This window comes from Lampetra fluviatilis, chromosome 13, assembly GCF_964198595.1.
Source record: "Lampetra fluviatilis chromosome 13, kcLamFluv1.1, whole genome shotgun sequence".
NCBI classification, from domain to species: Eukaryota; Metazoa; Chordata; class Hyperoartia; order Petromyzontiformes; family Petromyzontidae; genus Lampetra; species Lampetra fluviatilis.
In genome coordinates, this window is record NC_136287.1 from 4,174,957 (window position 1) to 4,192,038 (window position 17,082).

The 17,082-nt window shown below is 43.6% G+C and overlaps 1 protein-coding gene across 4 annotated transcripts in view; it reads right to left on the reverse strand.

Moving 5' to 3' along the window:
• Nucleotides 1–10,538: 10,538 nt before the first annotated feature.
• The window catches only part of LOC144935445 (sodium/potassium/calcium exchanger 2-like), a 58,015-nt gene continuing 51,471 nt past the window's right edge, over nt 10,539–17,082 (reverse strand). For 3 of the 4 annotated variants that reach the window (XM_078862086.1, XM_078862085.1, XM_078862084.1), the window contains one exon: nt 10,539–15,618. In XM_078862086.1, coding sequence (XP_078718212.1) covers nt 15,369–15,618 — 250 coding nt within the window. In that variant the 3' untranslated portion in view covers nt 10,539–15,368. The remainder of the gene's footprint in view (nt 15,619–17,082) is intronic. The other variant, XM_078862088.1, reaches the window with a different exon arrangement.

The window sequence follows — 17,082 nt, forward strand, 5'->3', positions numbered from 1 at the left end:
TTTAATTCGTGGTTTCGTGGTAACGAAACCACGAATGTAGCCCGCATGCCCAGCTACCGCATGCCTAAACAGCTTTTGTTCAGCCGGATTGAGGGGGGGCTAAACGGGCGCGGCACGGGCTAGAGAGGAGATGGAGTGATGTGGTACAGGAGGACTTGGAGCTGAGTGGACTTGCCGATGACTGGTATTAGCGGTGTCAAGATCGGCCTCAGTGGAGGAGGCTCGTGAAGGACGCTACTGGGCAGTTGGAGGCAGTCGCCCTCCAACAACAATGGAGGGCGGAGGAGCGACGCTCACAACAACGAGCGGAGCGCCGGGTGGATAAAGCACAGCGAGTTGGTACAGTAGGGGGCACAGGTGGTGCATCAGCCAGTCATCTCGGTCATCTCGGTCAGTCGACCCGTGGCACCTGCTGGGTCTGCCCCGTGACTTCCTGCCAGCGGGCGTTCGACACTTCACGTGGCCTCAAGGTGCACTTGGCCTGGCACAAGCGTCGTGGTGACGTCACCGCCACTTAGTGGCGAATGGCGGTTGTTGTTGTCTCTCTCTGTGTATGTGTCTCTCTCCGTGTCTGTGTTTGTCTCTCTCTTACACTTAAATTCAAATTTAGCAATCTTTGGAAGAACGTAATCAACCAGGTAAAGTGTTAACTGTTGTGTTAGCCGACTCTCTGTGTTGCATTACATTACATTTATAAGTTTACTAGCTTTGTTTTCTCATTCATTCATACCTGATGACGGTTGCTTGTGTTGCAATCGAAACGTCGTATTCTATTATTTCTTTTCTTTTCTTTCTACGTGACTTTACCGAAAGAACCAAAGAGTAAATCCAAATCATTATCCTTGAGTGACTAAAATATCTATACTGTATATCCAAAATGTATCATGAAGAATTCAACAAGCCTCATTTTTTTGTATATAGTAGCCTGATACAATGTAAGTCAAGTACCCCTGTAACAAAAGCTGTTTAAAATTGTACAAATTATATAAAGACAAGATATGGCGCAAACGGCTAAAAATGCAGCACCAATACATAAAAAATGTTCTTCAATTGTTCCATTCAACGATCCTAGTGACTGTTTACCCGTGAAGGGCAAGTGGAGTCAAGGATACACAGTAATGAGTGGGGAAAAAAAAGAATGGTAAATAAGAGGAAACGGTTTTAAAAGGAACGGAGCAACGGGAGCCGAAGGTCAGAAAGGATGAGGAGAGGAGGGAGAGGCTACATGAGGGCCTCGATGCTGCTTGCATGGACGACAGAGGTCGCAACCGGGTACCCGATACCCGTACCCCTTCCCGATACCCGGCTACCCGTACCCGACCGGGTACGGGTACCCGTTTGCGACCCTGGTGCGGCCGGGTACGGGTACGGGTAGGCCGTGAGTCACTGGTGAGTCACCGTTTGTCACTCATTTCCCAATGTCTTGTCTCTTCTCACAATTCAAGTTCCTAGAGTCAACCCACCCGCGCCTGCAACATGGCTTCATCCCAGAGGTCGCAATCAGGTACCCGATACCCGTACCCTACCTGTACCCGGCCGGGTACGGGTAGGGTACGGGTACGGCCGGGTACGGGTACCAGGTTTGCGACCCTGGTGCGGCCGGGTACGGGTAAGGAATCAAAACCCGTTTGCGACCTCTGATGGACGAGCAGCGTCTGTTTTCACAGAGGGCGGTGGAGACAGGACAGCAGTGGCGGCTCCTGCAAAATCTCTCAGGGGGGGCAAATGTTTGGATGATTGATAAGGATTAGGTCCACCCATGCAATGGATAAATTAACAGCTTAAGCATGTAAAGGCAACTTCACTACTTTAATATTAATGAAAAATAAAGTGACTCTTACAATACATATCCTTGTTTGTTTCTATACTCACTATTATTACACTACTTACATCACATTACTCGCTTAATACACTGCTTACTTATACTGAAATTTTGCTCTTCTCTCTTTCAAAGTAGCAAAGTGATCAATTACTCTCTCATTGAAAGCAGGCATGTTCCTGACTAGTTCCCTCTCCATGGAAAGCATAGCCATTGCATTCAGACGTTCCTGTCCCATTACATTTCTCAGGAATGTCTTGATTCTCTTTAAGGTTGAGAAATACCTCTCAGCTTCAGCAGTTGTCATGGGAGTGGTTATGAGGATGTTCAACAGAGCAACAGTCTCTGAAAAAGTATCCTGGAGGTTGTACTTCAGCAAAACCTGGTACAGCGCTAGTGCACCACAGCAGCCCTTGAATTCTGGACTCTCATAAATGACAGACAGTTCAGTCTTCAGCTTCGCCTTATTTAACATAGGGTATGCCCTGACAGTGATGTTCAGAGCCTCAACAGGGAATGTATGGCCATGCTGTTGAAACATCTCTCCTTGTAGTTGCGTGGCACTTACAAGGTGGTCGGAAAAGGAGAACCTTTCTTTGGTGTGCAATACAGTATATAATTTAATGTTGGGTTTGTCTATGGCAGTATATAGTAGGGTGTAGACTCGTGTGATGTAAGAGAATAAAGTTTAGATGCAAGCATATTATATATATATTTTTTTACGACGTAGAATTGTAATGTATTACTTACTGTTAGTAACTCAACGTATTGTAGAGTATATTTAGTATACTGATGATAATATGTAGTTTATACTTTAGTTGTTTACGTGGTGGTTTTAGTTACTGCAGCTACATACTATTAACACTCCTTCCCTTCATTAATGCTACCCTTATCCCCTCCCTTTGATGCTGCTAATCCTGCATAATGCACGGGCATATGCAGTACTAGTCACATACCTGCATTTCCCATAAATATGCTAAATTCCTCTTGATATTTCATATTCTTTTGTTAAGGCTCCCCCTTTCTTCCCCCCTTCCAACCCAGCTTATATACATGCTCCAAGCACGTGTGCTGTTTCATTCAGATGCTGTCGCCTCGACAGACCTGGTTTTCACCTGAGGACGGGTACTTGCGTTGTGGCCGAAACGTCGTGAGAATTATTTTATTATGTTTTTATTATTTTATTACTTCCCTTCTACGTGACTTTACCGAAAGAACCAAGAAGATGAATTCCTGCAGTCACGAAAGCTTTAAATCGAAATTCCACTAGGTGGCGACAAATAAAATTGTTGACTGAAACGTGCTGACGTATGATGACGTAAGCACGTTAGTGCGAGCCCTCCCGGAAGCCATAGAGAATGCATTGCAGCCAATCTTAATTTTGGAGCTTTCGTGACTGCAGGAATTATTCTTTGGTTCTTTCGGTTAAGTCACGTCTAAAGATAAAATAATAAATTAAAATAATAGCGACGTTTCGATTGCAACACAAGCAATCATCATCAGGCATAAAAGAAATAGCAACAAAAATCTAACTAGAAAACTATAGACAGACATACAAGCCGACAGACATCACAAGGACACAGAGAGAGGACACATCGATTGCTAAGTTAAATTCTAACTTAGCAATCTTTGAAATACGTAATCAACCAGGCTATGCGTTAATTGTGTGTTGACCGACTCTCTGTGTTGCATTACATCACATTTCGATATTTTGCGAGGTTATTTAATTTGAGTGTGCCTTTCTCCTAATTTTCAAGCTTGCGTGCCGTGCCACGTCGTCATCTTACTTGCGCAGCAGCAACACGTTGCCGTCCACTCATTGATATGCTAATTTTCTCTGCCCCCTCCCTCTCTCCGTCCCCGCCCCCCCCCTCTCTATATTTAAGGGACCGTCACAGAAACGACCCCTCTCTCTGTGCCGATATGTGTCCTCTCTCTGTGTCCTTGTGATGTCTGTCGGCTTGTATGTCTGTCTATAGTTTTCTAGTTCGATTTTTGTTGCTATTTCTTTCATGCCTGATGATGATTGCTTGTGTTGCAATCGAAACGTCGCTATTATTTTAATTTATTATTTTATCTTTAGACGTGACTTAACCGAAAGAACCAAAGAATAATGCATTGCAGCGCCCGCCTTTCGAAAAAATCATCTTTGAATGTAAGTCTATGGGACCACTCTGGGCGATTCTCAGCCGGAGTGAAATCGCCCAAAAAGAGGCGGTACTCCACAGAACGTGACATGACGCTGATTGGACTATATCCATAGGCACAGTAACGGCTAGCATAGCTCTGTGGTTGAATGAGATTGTTAATGTGATTGAAAAAGTCCCTTTCACACATTGGTGGTGCGTCGCCCAATCGCCCTAATGAAGAAACCGCCCCTGCAGGACAGGGTTTCAGAGTGGGAATGGCCATACTGAAGTCACGTGACTTACAGGAGACTTGAGCTGACTTACACACACACATATATATAGATGCACACTATAAAACAAATGTTAGGGGGATTTTGATATAAAGCTTTCGTGACTGCAGGGATTCATATTCTTGGTTCTTTCGAAATAATAAAATATTCTTGGTTCTTTCGAAATAATAAAAGAATATAAATATTGTTTTATATTAATATTATTTTATTATTTCCCTTCTACGTGACTTTACCGAAAGGACCAAGAGTATAAATGTTAGGGGTGTTTCGATAGGAAACACACAGGTAGAGCTGTGGGTCTTAAAGTTACAAGAAAACCGAGGACACGGACACCAATTCTGACTTGCACAACAATATGACGGTGAATCAATGCGAGAAATAACTCATACAGACTCTGAGATTGTTTAATAGGTTTTCTTCCTTTACATGCAGGTTTTACATTCATGTATGATTAAATACAGCTCTGTACACCCCGACCCCCACACATTAATACTATACCGTGTTGAGAGAAAAACAATTGACAACACCAGGACCCAGTGACCGGCAAAACCGGAGAGAGGACAATTGTCTCCAGATGGACTCTTCGTCTTCCTGTGGCCATGAAGGTGTTTTCAGCTTTGCATACATTTCGACAGCCTTTCTGCTCCACAGTTTAAACTATCCCACTGTAATCTACTTCAGCATTCTTGGGAATTTTCAGTGAACTCATGACAAAATTATCGTATACCATTGGCAAACTAAATACGAGCAATAAAGTATGTACTTTTATTTTATGCAGGATATTTTAACCTGTGGATTATAGGACTTTCCATAATAAGAGATGTATGTTGTTTTTAATTTGCAGATGTCAATATCAAAGCTTCAGGCATACACAGGAGTACACACCTAATTAAACAATGTACCTGGTCAGCCATATTTCATCAACAAAGTTTCTGTATATTAATTATCAGTCATTTCAGTTATGTGACAAGAACATCATGCCTTGCCTTAGAGAAATGGTAAGTGATAAAATAACGTGTCAAAATTCCAAAAACAATCAAATTAAGCCAAACAGTACTGATGTTCAAGACCAACTTTCTCTTTTCAAAGTAAGAGCTTGAAGAACAATTGTCTGAAACATTAGAATGGCATTACCGTCGTACGTGTGTTTTTGATATTTAAACTATGACACGACATGAATAATCAAACGTGTTTTTTCTCATTTACTGCACCATTTATGTAACAGTAGGGATGCTGCCGAGGTGAAATGGTTAGCACAATGAACTTGCAGAAGCCGCCATTTCAAACTCCCGTCGTGGCAGTTGAAACATTTGGAAAGCTTATTAAACCCTCCCACGTGTGTCTATCTAGCAGTATTAACCCTAATAATAATAGGGGGGTTTCCCCTTTTTTCTGGCAACAAAACTGAAACCTTTTTACGAGGATTCATGTCTGCATTAACCACAATACTTGCAGTCAAAAGGGACGTCCCTTGGTGTGGACCAATCAGTTTCAAGGACCATGCATAATTATCATAGTATGTTTTTTGTTTGCATTTTGACTGCAAGTATTGTGGTTAATGCAGACATTAATCTCTGTAAAAAGGTTTCAGTTTTGTTGCCAGAAAAAAGGGGAAACCCCTATTATTATATTTTGGTACTGGCAAAGGAGGTCTAATGAAGTATTAACCCTTTCCCGTTCCGAGACATCTGCAAGTTACAAGGTGGGTGTCCCGTTTACCGCTGAATCTCGGAACGTGCAAGCGGTTAGCGACACGACCGAACTCTATAATAGCTGGCACCAAACTGTGCCACGCGCCCTCCCGCATGGCCTTGTGGAAGCCTCGGCACTGATGACGTTATTTTAGTTTTTCACATACGTCATCAGAACGGAATCGGAAGAAAAACTGATGACATACGCGTACGTACGTCATCGGAATGGGTTAATGGGTGCACTGCAGTCAATCGGCAGGTCTCGTGTAGTCTGGACAGCTTAGAAGAGTAGACTAAATACCCTTTAGATGGCCTCTATGGAGATCCGTATAGTAGAGGCCTTTTCATCAGTAGTGGCGTGAGCAAGCAATTGCAGGGCTGCTCGTCACTTTTAAGTTCGTGTGGCTGCAACTGAGTGGGTTACAGCGACTCCTCTACTTACGAACACTCGACTTACGAACTTGTTGCGCAATAGATGGCGGTGATGGCTTCCACATCTGCAGGAGATTATACAACTTTTAAAGCCAATCCCCGTGTTTAGTGTACATGCCGTACAACACGTTTGGAATCGAAAGGAGTAAAGTTGGACTTAAGAACAAATCGACTTACGAACAGACATCTGTAACCTAACTCGTTCGTAAGTAGAGGAGTCCATGTATATCAACATACTCTTAGGTTTTTTCGGTAAAGTCACGTAGGTAAAAAAAATGATAGAAATAATAATAGAAATAAAATAATAAATCATATAAATAAAAGAATATTATATTATTTTATTTCTATTATAATTAAGACCATTTTATTATTTATTAAAATATTTAAAAATGATTGAAATAATAATAGAAATAAAATAATAAATCATAGAAATAAAATAATATTATTTTATTTATTTCTAATATTATATAATTTTATTTCTATTATTATCTCAACCATTTTATTATTTATTTATATTATTTCTTTTTACCTACGTGACTTTACCGAAAAAACCTAAGAGTATGAATCCTTGCAGTCACGAAAGCTTCAAATCTAGAAGTATATCAACATGTTGACGAAATGGCTGAAACATATTAACTGGATGGGTTTTCTCCATTGCTGCTTATGGAAACATTGGCACATTTTGGCCAAAATTCAGAAGAAAACATTAACATTCTCAAACAATTTATTTGGTTCTATGTGTACCTAAAATAAAGGGCATACCAACGTTTGTATTTCTACACATGCTAAAAGTAACGTTCTAGTCCGTTTAGTCGATCGTTGGATTGTATGCACTCTACAAGCTTATTTTTTCCAATACGTCACTGGTGAAAAAAATACAGAAATAAAAACCCCGTGACAGTTTACATGGTAACGGTTGCACTGTGATGCAATTATTGAATACAAGTAAATGCAATTGTAAACAAAAATTTATATTTTGCAAATCTTGTGATTCTACCCATCTGAATATTTACGATTATGTAGAGAAAACGTTACATATAATTAAAAAGGATGCAATTAATTAAATGTGATCTATGGGTGTAAAAAAAGTAGCTTTTATAAATCGTTTGCCATTATTAACAGTGTATGTGGCATGTACAAAAAATACTTTCAAAGTAAAAAAAACGCAAATTTGATCTTAAGATAAAGGTGAAGTACCTTAAATACTGTGCAAGAGTGTCCGTGAATCGAGGGCCCTGTTCAAGGGCTCTGTCAAGGAGCCTGCATAAAAAGGTTTCATCGGCACAAGCGCACACACGCTATGCCGAGACATGGGGAACAACAGGGGACCCACCAGCACCAGACAGACGGAGAGCTCTAAACAGCAAACGGCACCAGCGGCGAGGTGAGTCACAACGGATTATTGTCCTCAGCAAGTGTTCTTTGTCAAAGAAATACCCAATGCCGTGTACATTACTAGAGTTGCCACCTGCCCGGTTTTCTTCTTGGAAAGTCCTCTTTATAAAGGACTTCTCCTGTCACAAAGACATTTGGGGCATCTTCTTGGTTCTTTCGGTAAAGTCACGTAGAACAGGTCTGTCGGAAAGACAGCGTCTTTCAGACAGCGTCTTTCAGTCGGACCTATTCTTCACCTGAGGACGGCTGCTTGCGTTGTGGCCGAAACGTCGTGAGAATTGTATTTTATTAAGTTTTATTTTTATTATTTTATTATTTCCCTTCTACGTGACTTCACCGAAATAACCAAGAAGATGAATCCCTGTAGTCACGAAAACTTTAAATCGAAAAATTTGGGGCAGTTGAAAACATTGGGAACATTGATCAAATCCCCCACCCCGCTTCTGTACCACTACCGTTGGTCCATCTACAGGCCGCACGCGGTGCCTGGAGTAGAGTTTGAGTACTCACACTCTTTGACAAGACGTCTGGCCAGCATGCTTGAAAGCAGAGTAGGCCAAATCACCCGCTATTGGGTATCTATGTGTTCCCGGGACCCGGTTTTTGTCAGCTGCACAAGACAATGCATTTACGTGGGATTCCCCCTCTTACGGTATTGTGAGATATTATTATTCCCATGTTATGCCCCGGTGTATACCTCAGAGGTGGCAACCCTAGTGTGTACTGCAGTGCACATTAAACAGGGGGGAGAAGGGTGAAGCAATACAAATATGCGTCACAACAGCCATCGCTCGGCCACCGAGTCCTTTACCAAGCCCAGCAAAGGGGTCAAAATGTGTTCCATTGTTTTAGCTAGGGTCGGAACGGCTTTCTCGAATACTTCAAATTGTCCGAGGCTTGGGGTGTCACCTATGGGGCACACTGAGTGTTTAGTTTTGTAAAGGAGAGTTTGTTTCGCTGCGATTGCGTATGGGCGCGCCACGGATCATTCATCATTCAATATGCAACGTCGAGTGAGTGAGGCTGACGCTACCTTCATGCAACAACGTGGGAGTTCACATCAGTGTAACAGCTACATTGTTAAATTTCGATTCAAAGCTTTCGTGACTGCAGGGATTCATCTTCTTGGTTCTTTCGGTAAAGTCACGTAGAATGGAAATAAAAAAATAATAAAAATAAAACATAATATTTTATTATGTTTTATTTATATTATTTTATTAGAATGGAAATAATAAAATAAAATAAACATTTTATTTTATGGAAATAATAAAATAATATAAATAAAACATAATAATATATTATGTTTTATTCTTATAAAACATAATATAAATAAAACATAATAATATATAATGTTTTATTCTTATTATTTTATTATTTCCATTCTACGTGACTTTACCGAAAGAACCAAGAAGAAGCTACATTGTTATTCTTGGTTCTTTTGGTAAAGTCACGTAGAAGGGAAATAATAAAAATATAAAACAAACAAAATTCTCACGACGTTTCGATTGCAACACAAGCAATCATCATCAGGTGTGAAATCCACAGCAAGAAAATTCGAAAAATGTGGATTTCACACCTGATGATGATTGCTTGTGTTGCAGTCGAAACGTCGTGATAATTTTTTATTGTTTAATATTTTTATTATTTTATTATTTCCCTTCTACGGGACTTTACCGAAAGAACCAAGAATATGAATCCCTGCAGTCACGAAAGCTTTAAATCAAAATAAAAGCTACATTGTTGTCGCAGAAATGTTTATTTTTACACAAAATCTGATGCTTCATTCGTTAAAAAAAACTTAGAAGCATTAACACCCACCCCTCTAATAATATATTCACTCTAACCGCTTCCAGGGCTCATTAAATATTAAATGCATAGCATTTCAAGGGGGGCCGGGGGGGGGGGCATCCCGGATGGATTTTGTGAACGTAGCAGCTATCCCATTTTGCCTTAACAATAATTGTTCTCATGGGAAAACTGACGCGGTGGTTTTTAATAGTCCAACAGCACGCGATAACGTTTCCTATAGTGTAGGTGGTGGTTTAGCTAATGCATTGGTCACAGCGTGTCTGGGGAGTGGAAGTTGCTGAATTCCAGGACAATGAGGAGTTATGAGTCGAATCAATCAGTGGCGTGCGCCGGGTCACTAGGGGCCTGCGATAAAATGAAAAATGAAGGAAATAAAATAGCCTTATACTATACTCTTATGTTCTTTCGGTAAAGTCACGTAGGTAAAAAAATAATAATAATAAAATAATAATAAATGAAAATAACTAAATCATTTATTATTCTTTAATTTTTCGATTTAAAGCTTTCGTGACTGCAGTGATTCATCTTCTTGATTCTTTCGGTAAAGTCACGTAGAAGGGAAATAATAATATTATTTTATTATAATAATTTTTTTACCTACGCGACTTTGCCGAAAGAACCTAAGAGTATGAATCCTTGCAGTCACGAAAGCTTCAAATCTAGCCTTATACTACTTACCTGTGCCTACATGCCGAAGCCTTATCACTGCATCCTGGTAAACATGTCAACGTTGACATGTGGTTGGAACCGTTGGACCAACCTTGGCCCGACGTCGTCCCATATTTACTGCGACGCTATTTCATATGTTTTTTACACTCGTCTGTAAAGGCGACACGTGGGGAGTCATTTTACACGTTTCCCATGGGCGCGCGGCCCTACACCGTACAAGTGACGTGTTCACACCGCACTTGTTTTGTATCTGTTCTTGGAAACTTATGGTTTTTGGGGCTGCACTATTATTCTATTTCGATGGGGGGGGGGGGGTTCTTCTTAACAGAGCAGATTGGGACGATTTATCGGTTGATGTTTTTTTTTCTTCTTCTGGCCAATAACGGGGAACACCATCCCGAGACACTTGCCTGCCAGAGCCTTGCTGGGCAACAATCTTGGTTTAACTTATTAACATAAGACACATTTCACACCGCAGCACCTAAGCTTTGAACTTCCTCGTTTCACCAACATACATTCCCACCAGCTGCCACTGGTGGTATCAACGTGGGCATGAACCCGTCGCAAATGTTCCTCGCACAATGTCGAACCCAGCAACGTCATTTTGGGTCTGGTGATTTTAAAACATTCCTTGGGCTCAAGATAATGCGTCCAATGCGATCTATTTTTTTCCCATTGACTCGAAACTGAACGAACACACAACAGATAACTTTGCTATAAATACAACCATATTGCTTAGAATCTGGTAAAAATATCATTGTGTATACATACATACATTATATATTTAAGTATTTGTCTTCAAACGGCTAACTACACGGGCTAATACACTAGTTTCTAATGTATACAGTGCAATACAATTAAGTACAGTATAACGTATCTTGTAATTGACCAATACCTTGCCTGGATGACTAAAACAACCACCACTGCCTAAATTAAATTCCGTTGTACACCAAAGATTTGTTTCTGCATTGACCTTTTCTCAGGGACTTTGAATGCTCATTGCATGCCGTGTCAATTGGCCAAAGGTATCGGTCAATCTTCAATGTGTATATACAACACCAATGACATGCCACTGTCATACATGGTGTCTTAAGCCCCCCATGGGCGATATCAGCCGTCTCCCCAGTGAACGTGGAACGTTGGGGTCAACGTGAGACTGCGGTTGGGACTGTTTTGGCCAACGTTGGCTCGACGTTTCCATGTTTGCTGGGTCATCATCTGTGCCAAATAGTATGAGATAAAATCAAAATATAGCCATAGCAGCAGCTGCAGTAGCTGCTGCTTCATATAAAACAGTGGTTTAATTTTGCTCCTGCAAGTCTTTGCAGGATGTCTTCGATGAGCACATCTTTCCGCGGTCGAATTTTGTTGATGTCCGTGAACCGTTAAGAACATCATGCTGTGAACATGAGTTCGGCTTTACTTGAACTATGACGCTCACTTTGAAATTAACTGAAACAAGTTAGGCGCTTATCCTAAAAGTTACAAACTTAAGGCTTTAAATGTACGTACCCTAAGAGTATTTTTTTCGCAAAGCAAAACGCTTTGCGCACACCCAAGTATGCACCACTTGGTTACACGAGGCTCGGTCACTCGGGGGGTGGGGGGGGTGACCCAACGTTGGTCCAACGTTCCATGCTAGCGGGTAGTGGTAACGCGATCTAAACCCAAAAACGTTGATTATGAATAACATTGGTCGCGAAAGCCTACGTGTTAAACTGGTACGTTCAAGATGTATGACGTGCATTGGCCGAAAGGCCCTTTCAGCCTCTTTATCCCGACAAACGCCATTCACATTCTGGTCACCTCGCGTACCAAACATGCCTGCAACGCACACTGGAACCCGCACAACAGCAATAAGCAGCAGCAGCAACAGCAGCAATGACCCAAAACCCAACAATAGAGAAACAAACCCACTGATGATTGGATTCTTGTCGTATCCCGCGGAGTACTTGACAAGAAGTGGAGCAGAAACAACATTTCATTGCGGGGACGGCTGATGCCCCAGTAAACGTGCAACGCCAGAACTGTTCTGTTTGCAGCCAACCAGCTAGTTAGTTAGCTAGTTAACTAGTTAGTTAGCTAGTTAGTTAGCGAGTTAACTAGTTAGTTAGTTAGCAGGTCAGGAAACGCCTTTTGGATGTTTACATGCAGCCAACACACGGGCGACGTTGGGTTGTAACCTGAATTGCCGAGTGGATTAATCATGCTTCAACTTATCTTGAAACGTGTTTTTACACGTCGGAAAGTCTTCTTTTGTTCATGTTTCTTATCTGCTCTCGCTCATGGACCATGACACCGGGGTAGAGAGACACCAGTGTCTGAACACATTTTGACGCAATTATTTCAAAGGAGGCGGAGGGAGGGGATATTTGTTACACACAAACATTGTATGTTTAGGATGGTATAGTATGTATATTTTTCATGGCAATACTGACTGATATATTATTGGAAGTGGTCCGTTAAACAAATAAGGCTGGTAACTACTACTACTACAACTGTAAATTGTACTTTGAGCTACGCAGCATATCGTTTTACATTTCTGAGTTAAATAGCATCTCTCTACCCCCCCCCCCCCCCCCGTTGTGGTAGAGGGAGATTTACATGTAAAAGCAAAAACATGCACAATTGCACACTCACGCAACTTTGGCTGGCATCATACCACATTAGACGTGACCGCCCTAGGACAAGTAGGCCTGGCGCATACAAGACTTCAAGCACAGGTTATGGTGGAGCAACGAGCCAAGCAGGTATAGGATGTTCAAGTCTTTGCAGCGATATATAAGGACATGTTATGGTTGCCTCTGTGAAATGTGATGCGAGGCAAACAATCTGAGGAGTGTAAATAAAAGTTGATAGGTTTTGTAAATGATGGAAAGGTAAATTTTCTCTCAGCAGATAACGACAACCCCCCCCACCGTTCCCCTCCAGCCTTCCCCATGCAGACTCCTTACATTCATCGTGGGCAGAATACAGCAGTGTCTTCTGAAAGTATAGCATGAGTAAAAAAGAAACGTCGAGCGAAATACAAGAGTTGAATCCACATTTAAAAAGTGCAATGTGACTTTTACAATCTAACGTATGACTGCAATAATAGTCCGTTTCTAAACATGAAAGGCAATGATAACTCCTCTGCATCTTGACTTGCCATGTGTGTGGTATTTCCTTTTTGGTTGAAAACATTTTGGTGCTTTGGGGTAAAGAAGACGAATCACGACAACCTCCACATAGACAAGCAGGTGATTCGATGGCGATGCTCAGACTTCAAGTTTGAGTCTCGCGAAGGAACACAGAGACAACGTGACACACGAAAGGTCATCCACCACGACGGAGAGTACCGTCAGCAACTTCGTGTCGAATGGACGCCTACAGTCACCCTTAGGTGGCATCAGCAGACGTGGACAGCACACTCCCACAACAACAACAACAATAGGGACATGTTCCATTCTGAAGAAAGAAAAAAAAGGAACCAACAACAATAAACATTTATATGAATGTTCACTGGCTCACAGCAAGGCAACTATCATGCATATATAGTGTTGATTGAGTTTTCAATTAAGCCTTCTGATGAATACAATGTCCGAAGATGCTAACTCTTTAAGTCCCATTACACTAAAGTAGGAATTGAAAGCTGGCATGCAATGTCATCTATTTCTTTGACACGCTTCGTACGCGGCAGAATTTGTCTCCCTAAGCCGAGCGCACATGCAAATTTCAATTTCGCCCTGTGTGTCGACGGCGACGAAACGAGATCCTGTGCACAGAGTCCGTGCTGCTGGTGGCCTTCTGACACGACACTCCCATCCCAGCGGGACCAATGCGCGCAGAGTCCTGGTTGAAACTGACAAAGATCGGCTTCAAAGGAAACGCTGTCGCCAACATGCTGTAAACACTGCAAGACATTCCCACATCTCGTTTAAGTGCAAGTGTGTTAATTTGAAACAAAGTGAAGGACACCCGTTAGCCGTTTCGGTTTTGTCCACATCGATTGTCATCCTTTACCATAGAACTCCGGACTCGGCAAGGTGTTTTGTGTGTTATTGCCACGCACACGTCGCCAGCTTTGAGACACACTCAAGTGGCGTTGCCCCTCCGAGCGAATTTTTTTTTTCTGGGGATGCGTGCACAGGCTCTGTGTGCCGGCACTTGCATCGATATCAACAGCGAGTTGCAATGTGTACTGGACTTACGAGCTAACGCCGTAGGAATACCCCCGGGTATGATTCCTCATGCAACTGTGCCTCGACCCGCAAGAGAAATCTAGCATCATCGGTGGTTTATGCCACTTCAAAAAAGACATGTGCATTCCATTCCTGTGTTAACGTAAGAGCTGGGAGTATGACGTTTGATACATGGTTGGGCATTGTTTCTCTTAACCTGCGTGACTACGTACTGATAAGAAGTGGTGCACCCGCATTGTATTGTGATGCCCCTGAAACTACAATATGAATTATCAGCATGTTACCAATCATTGCACGTTGAACACCAATGGGCTTGATGAGGTTTCGGGTCATAATGGAAACAGATCAGTTCGAGCTCCGACGATCCATGCTGCATGAGCTCGTGTCATAGCATAACGCTGCCTCAGTGCGCATGTTCTCTCTCTCCGATAGTTTGTAAGTTGATTTAAAAACATCGTCTTGTGCAACATGAAGCAATTGCAAAAGCTCCCCGTGTTCAACTTCCTCAGCAGCAGCAGCAGACAAAAAGCAAACAGCATTGGTCACTCAGTTTCACGTTTTGACATTTGTACACCTCATTTGATCATTCTGCCTTCATGCATTTTTTTTGTTTCTTCTGCTCTCCATTCACTCCCAGTCCATGCCATTGGTGATGGAGGTTGATTTGGTGATGATAGCTGGTAGGCAACTGAAATCAAGATGGGACATCCAGGTTGTCCATCGGTGACAAAATGATGTTGCTCGGAAGGTAATTCTTGAAGCAGAGGTCTTATTTCTCGGGTGTTTTGATGGACGCAGATGCACCCCGTGGATCATTCAGCAGCGATGCTCTCTGGATACCTTCACATGACGAGACCTTTTCAAAGATCGGGTTGAGAAAGGAAGCTCCAGAACACCGGCCGGAGACTTTTATCTCCTCAAGGCGGGCACAGAGGCTGGGATGCCTGGGGAGCTCATATGGTAACCGGGCAGTGCAGGGTTCGAGTCTCCAGCATCACGCTGATGATAAGGAACACAAAGTAAAGCAGGAACATGGAGAATCCCAGCAGCTTGTTCATGTGCCAGCGGCACGCGGCGATGGTGAGGATCACGAAGAGGAGCATGAGGAAGAGCAGCACGATAGCGCAGAAGAGGCCATTGCTGCTCACCTGCACCGGTGCAAAGCCCTTCACCAGCGAGAACATGAGCCAGGGCATTGGCAGCCTGCGCACCGCGTGGCCCAAACACACCGCCACCACCACCAGTATGAGCACAACGGACGATGGAGACGATACCCAATGTAATGACTGACAATACCGTAATTAACACGTAGGCTCTCACGAGCAATATTATCCATAATATTTGGTTAGATCGCGTAGACATAAATGTGCCGTTAAACCCGCCACCACCCGACACAGCCAATTAGTAAGGTTTGTCACAGAAACAAAACATGCCAAGTTGTTACTAGTGTAGTGACATAGAACGGTCACTACTGTGTCGGCCCGTACGAGGGCTGGGGGCCCCAAGGGGGTGCCTGGGGGGTCACGTGGTGGAGGGATCCGGACCTTCCCAGAGGTGGGGGAAGGGAGGCGTGACCTGGGAAGGGAGGCGTGGCCTGGACAGAGACAGCCACGCCTGGGCGGAGCCGGCCACGCCTGGGCGGAGCCGGCCACACCAAAGCAGATATAAGCGTGGTGTGAACGCAGAGCGAGGCTGTTGTACTGTACTCCGAAGTGAAGACATCATCGGTCGTCAAGTCCCGAGTCGTCGTCCTGGGCCAGGCAGGCCGTTGCCTGCCTGGTCCAGTCTGTGTCGTGTTCCAGAGTGTTAGTGAGTTGAGGAAGGTGGTCACCACCTCATGTAGAGTGTTATATTACTTACCGTTAATAAATAGTGTTGCCTCCAAGCTGCGTGTGTGTGCACCTAATTCGAACCCACTACATTTGGCGTCAGAAGTTGTGGAAATATAAATATTGCTAGGTGTTATCCTAGGGAAGTAAAATGGGCACACGAAAAACAAATACAAAACTCATCTGGACGCCTTCGTACGACGGGGATGGTGTGACGACCATCCTTCGGACAGCCCCGGGGATGGCAGCCCCGGTGACAGAGAGAGAGAGAGATGGCGCTGCACGCGGAGCGGCGGGACTGCCATCGCACCGCTGCTTCGCCGCCATCGGGAACGGAGCGATGGAGCCGCGGGGAGAGGACATCGTTGTCTCTGCGGCGGCTGGTCGGGGCGTGGTTCCTGCCAAAACGCCGCTCCCGCCAACTCGGCGGCTGGTCGGGGCGCGGTTCCCGCCAAAACGCCGCTCCTGCTGCTGAAATGCCGCTCCCGCCGACATCAACGCCTGCAGAGGGGGAGTTCCGGCCTTCTGCTCGAGCGCGAGAGGTGGATGGGTTCGCAAGAGCAGGCCGTGTTCACCATGAAAGATTCTTCGGGCCGTCCCAGTGCTCCACCTTGCCGCCCTCCGCTATTCACAGTTTGCCAGGCGAGTCGTGACATGACAAGCACCCGGCCCCAACAAAAATAATAATATCTTCACCCATCTTACGTGCGCCGGGTTGCGATCGCGGGTGTTTTTTTTTAACTCGCTGGTTTGCGGAGCGTGTTCGTCCGGTTGTGTGCGTGATAAATTGACGCGGCTTCCATGCGGGTGTCTGCTTGTAACAGTGTTGTTAAATACG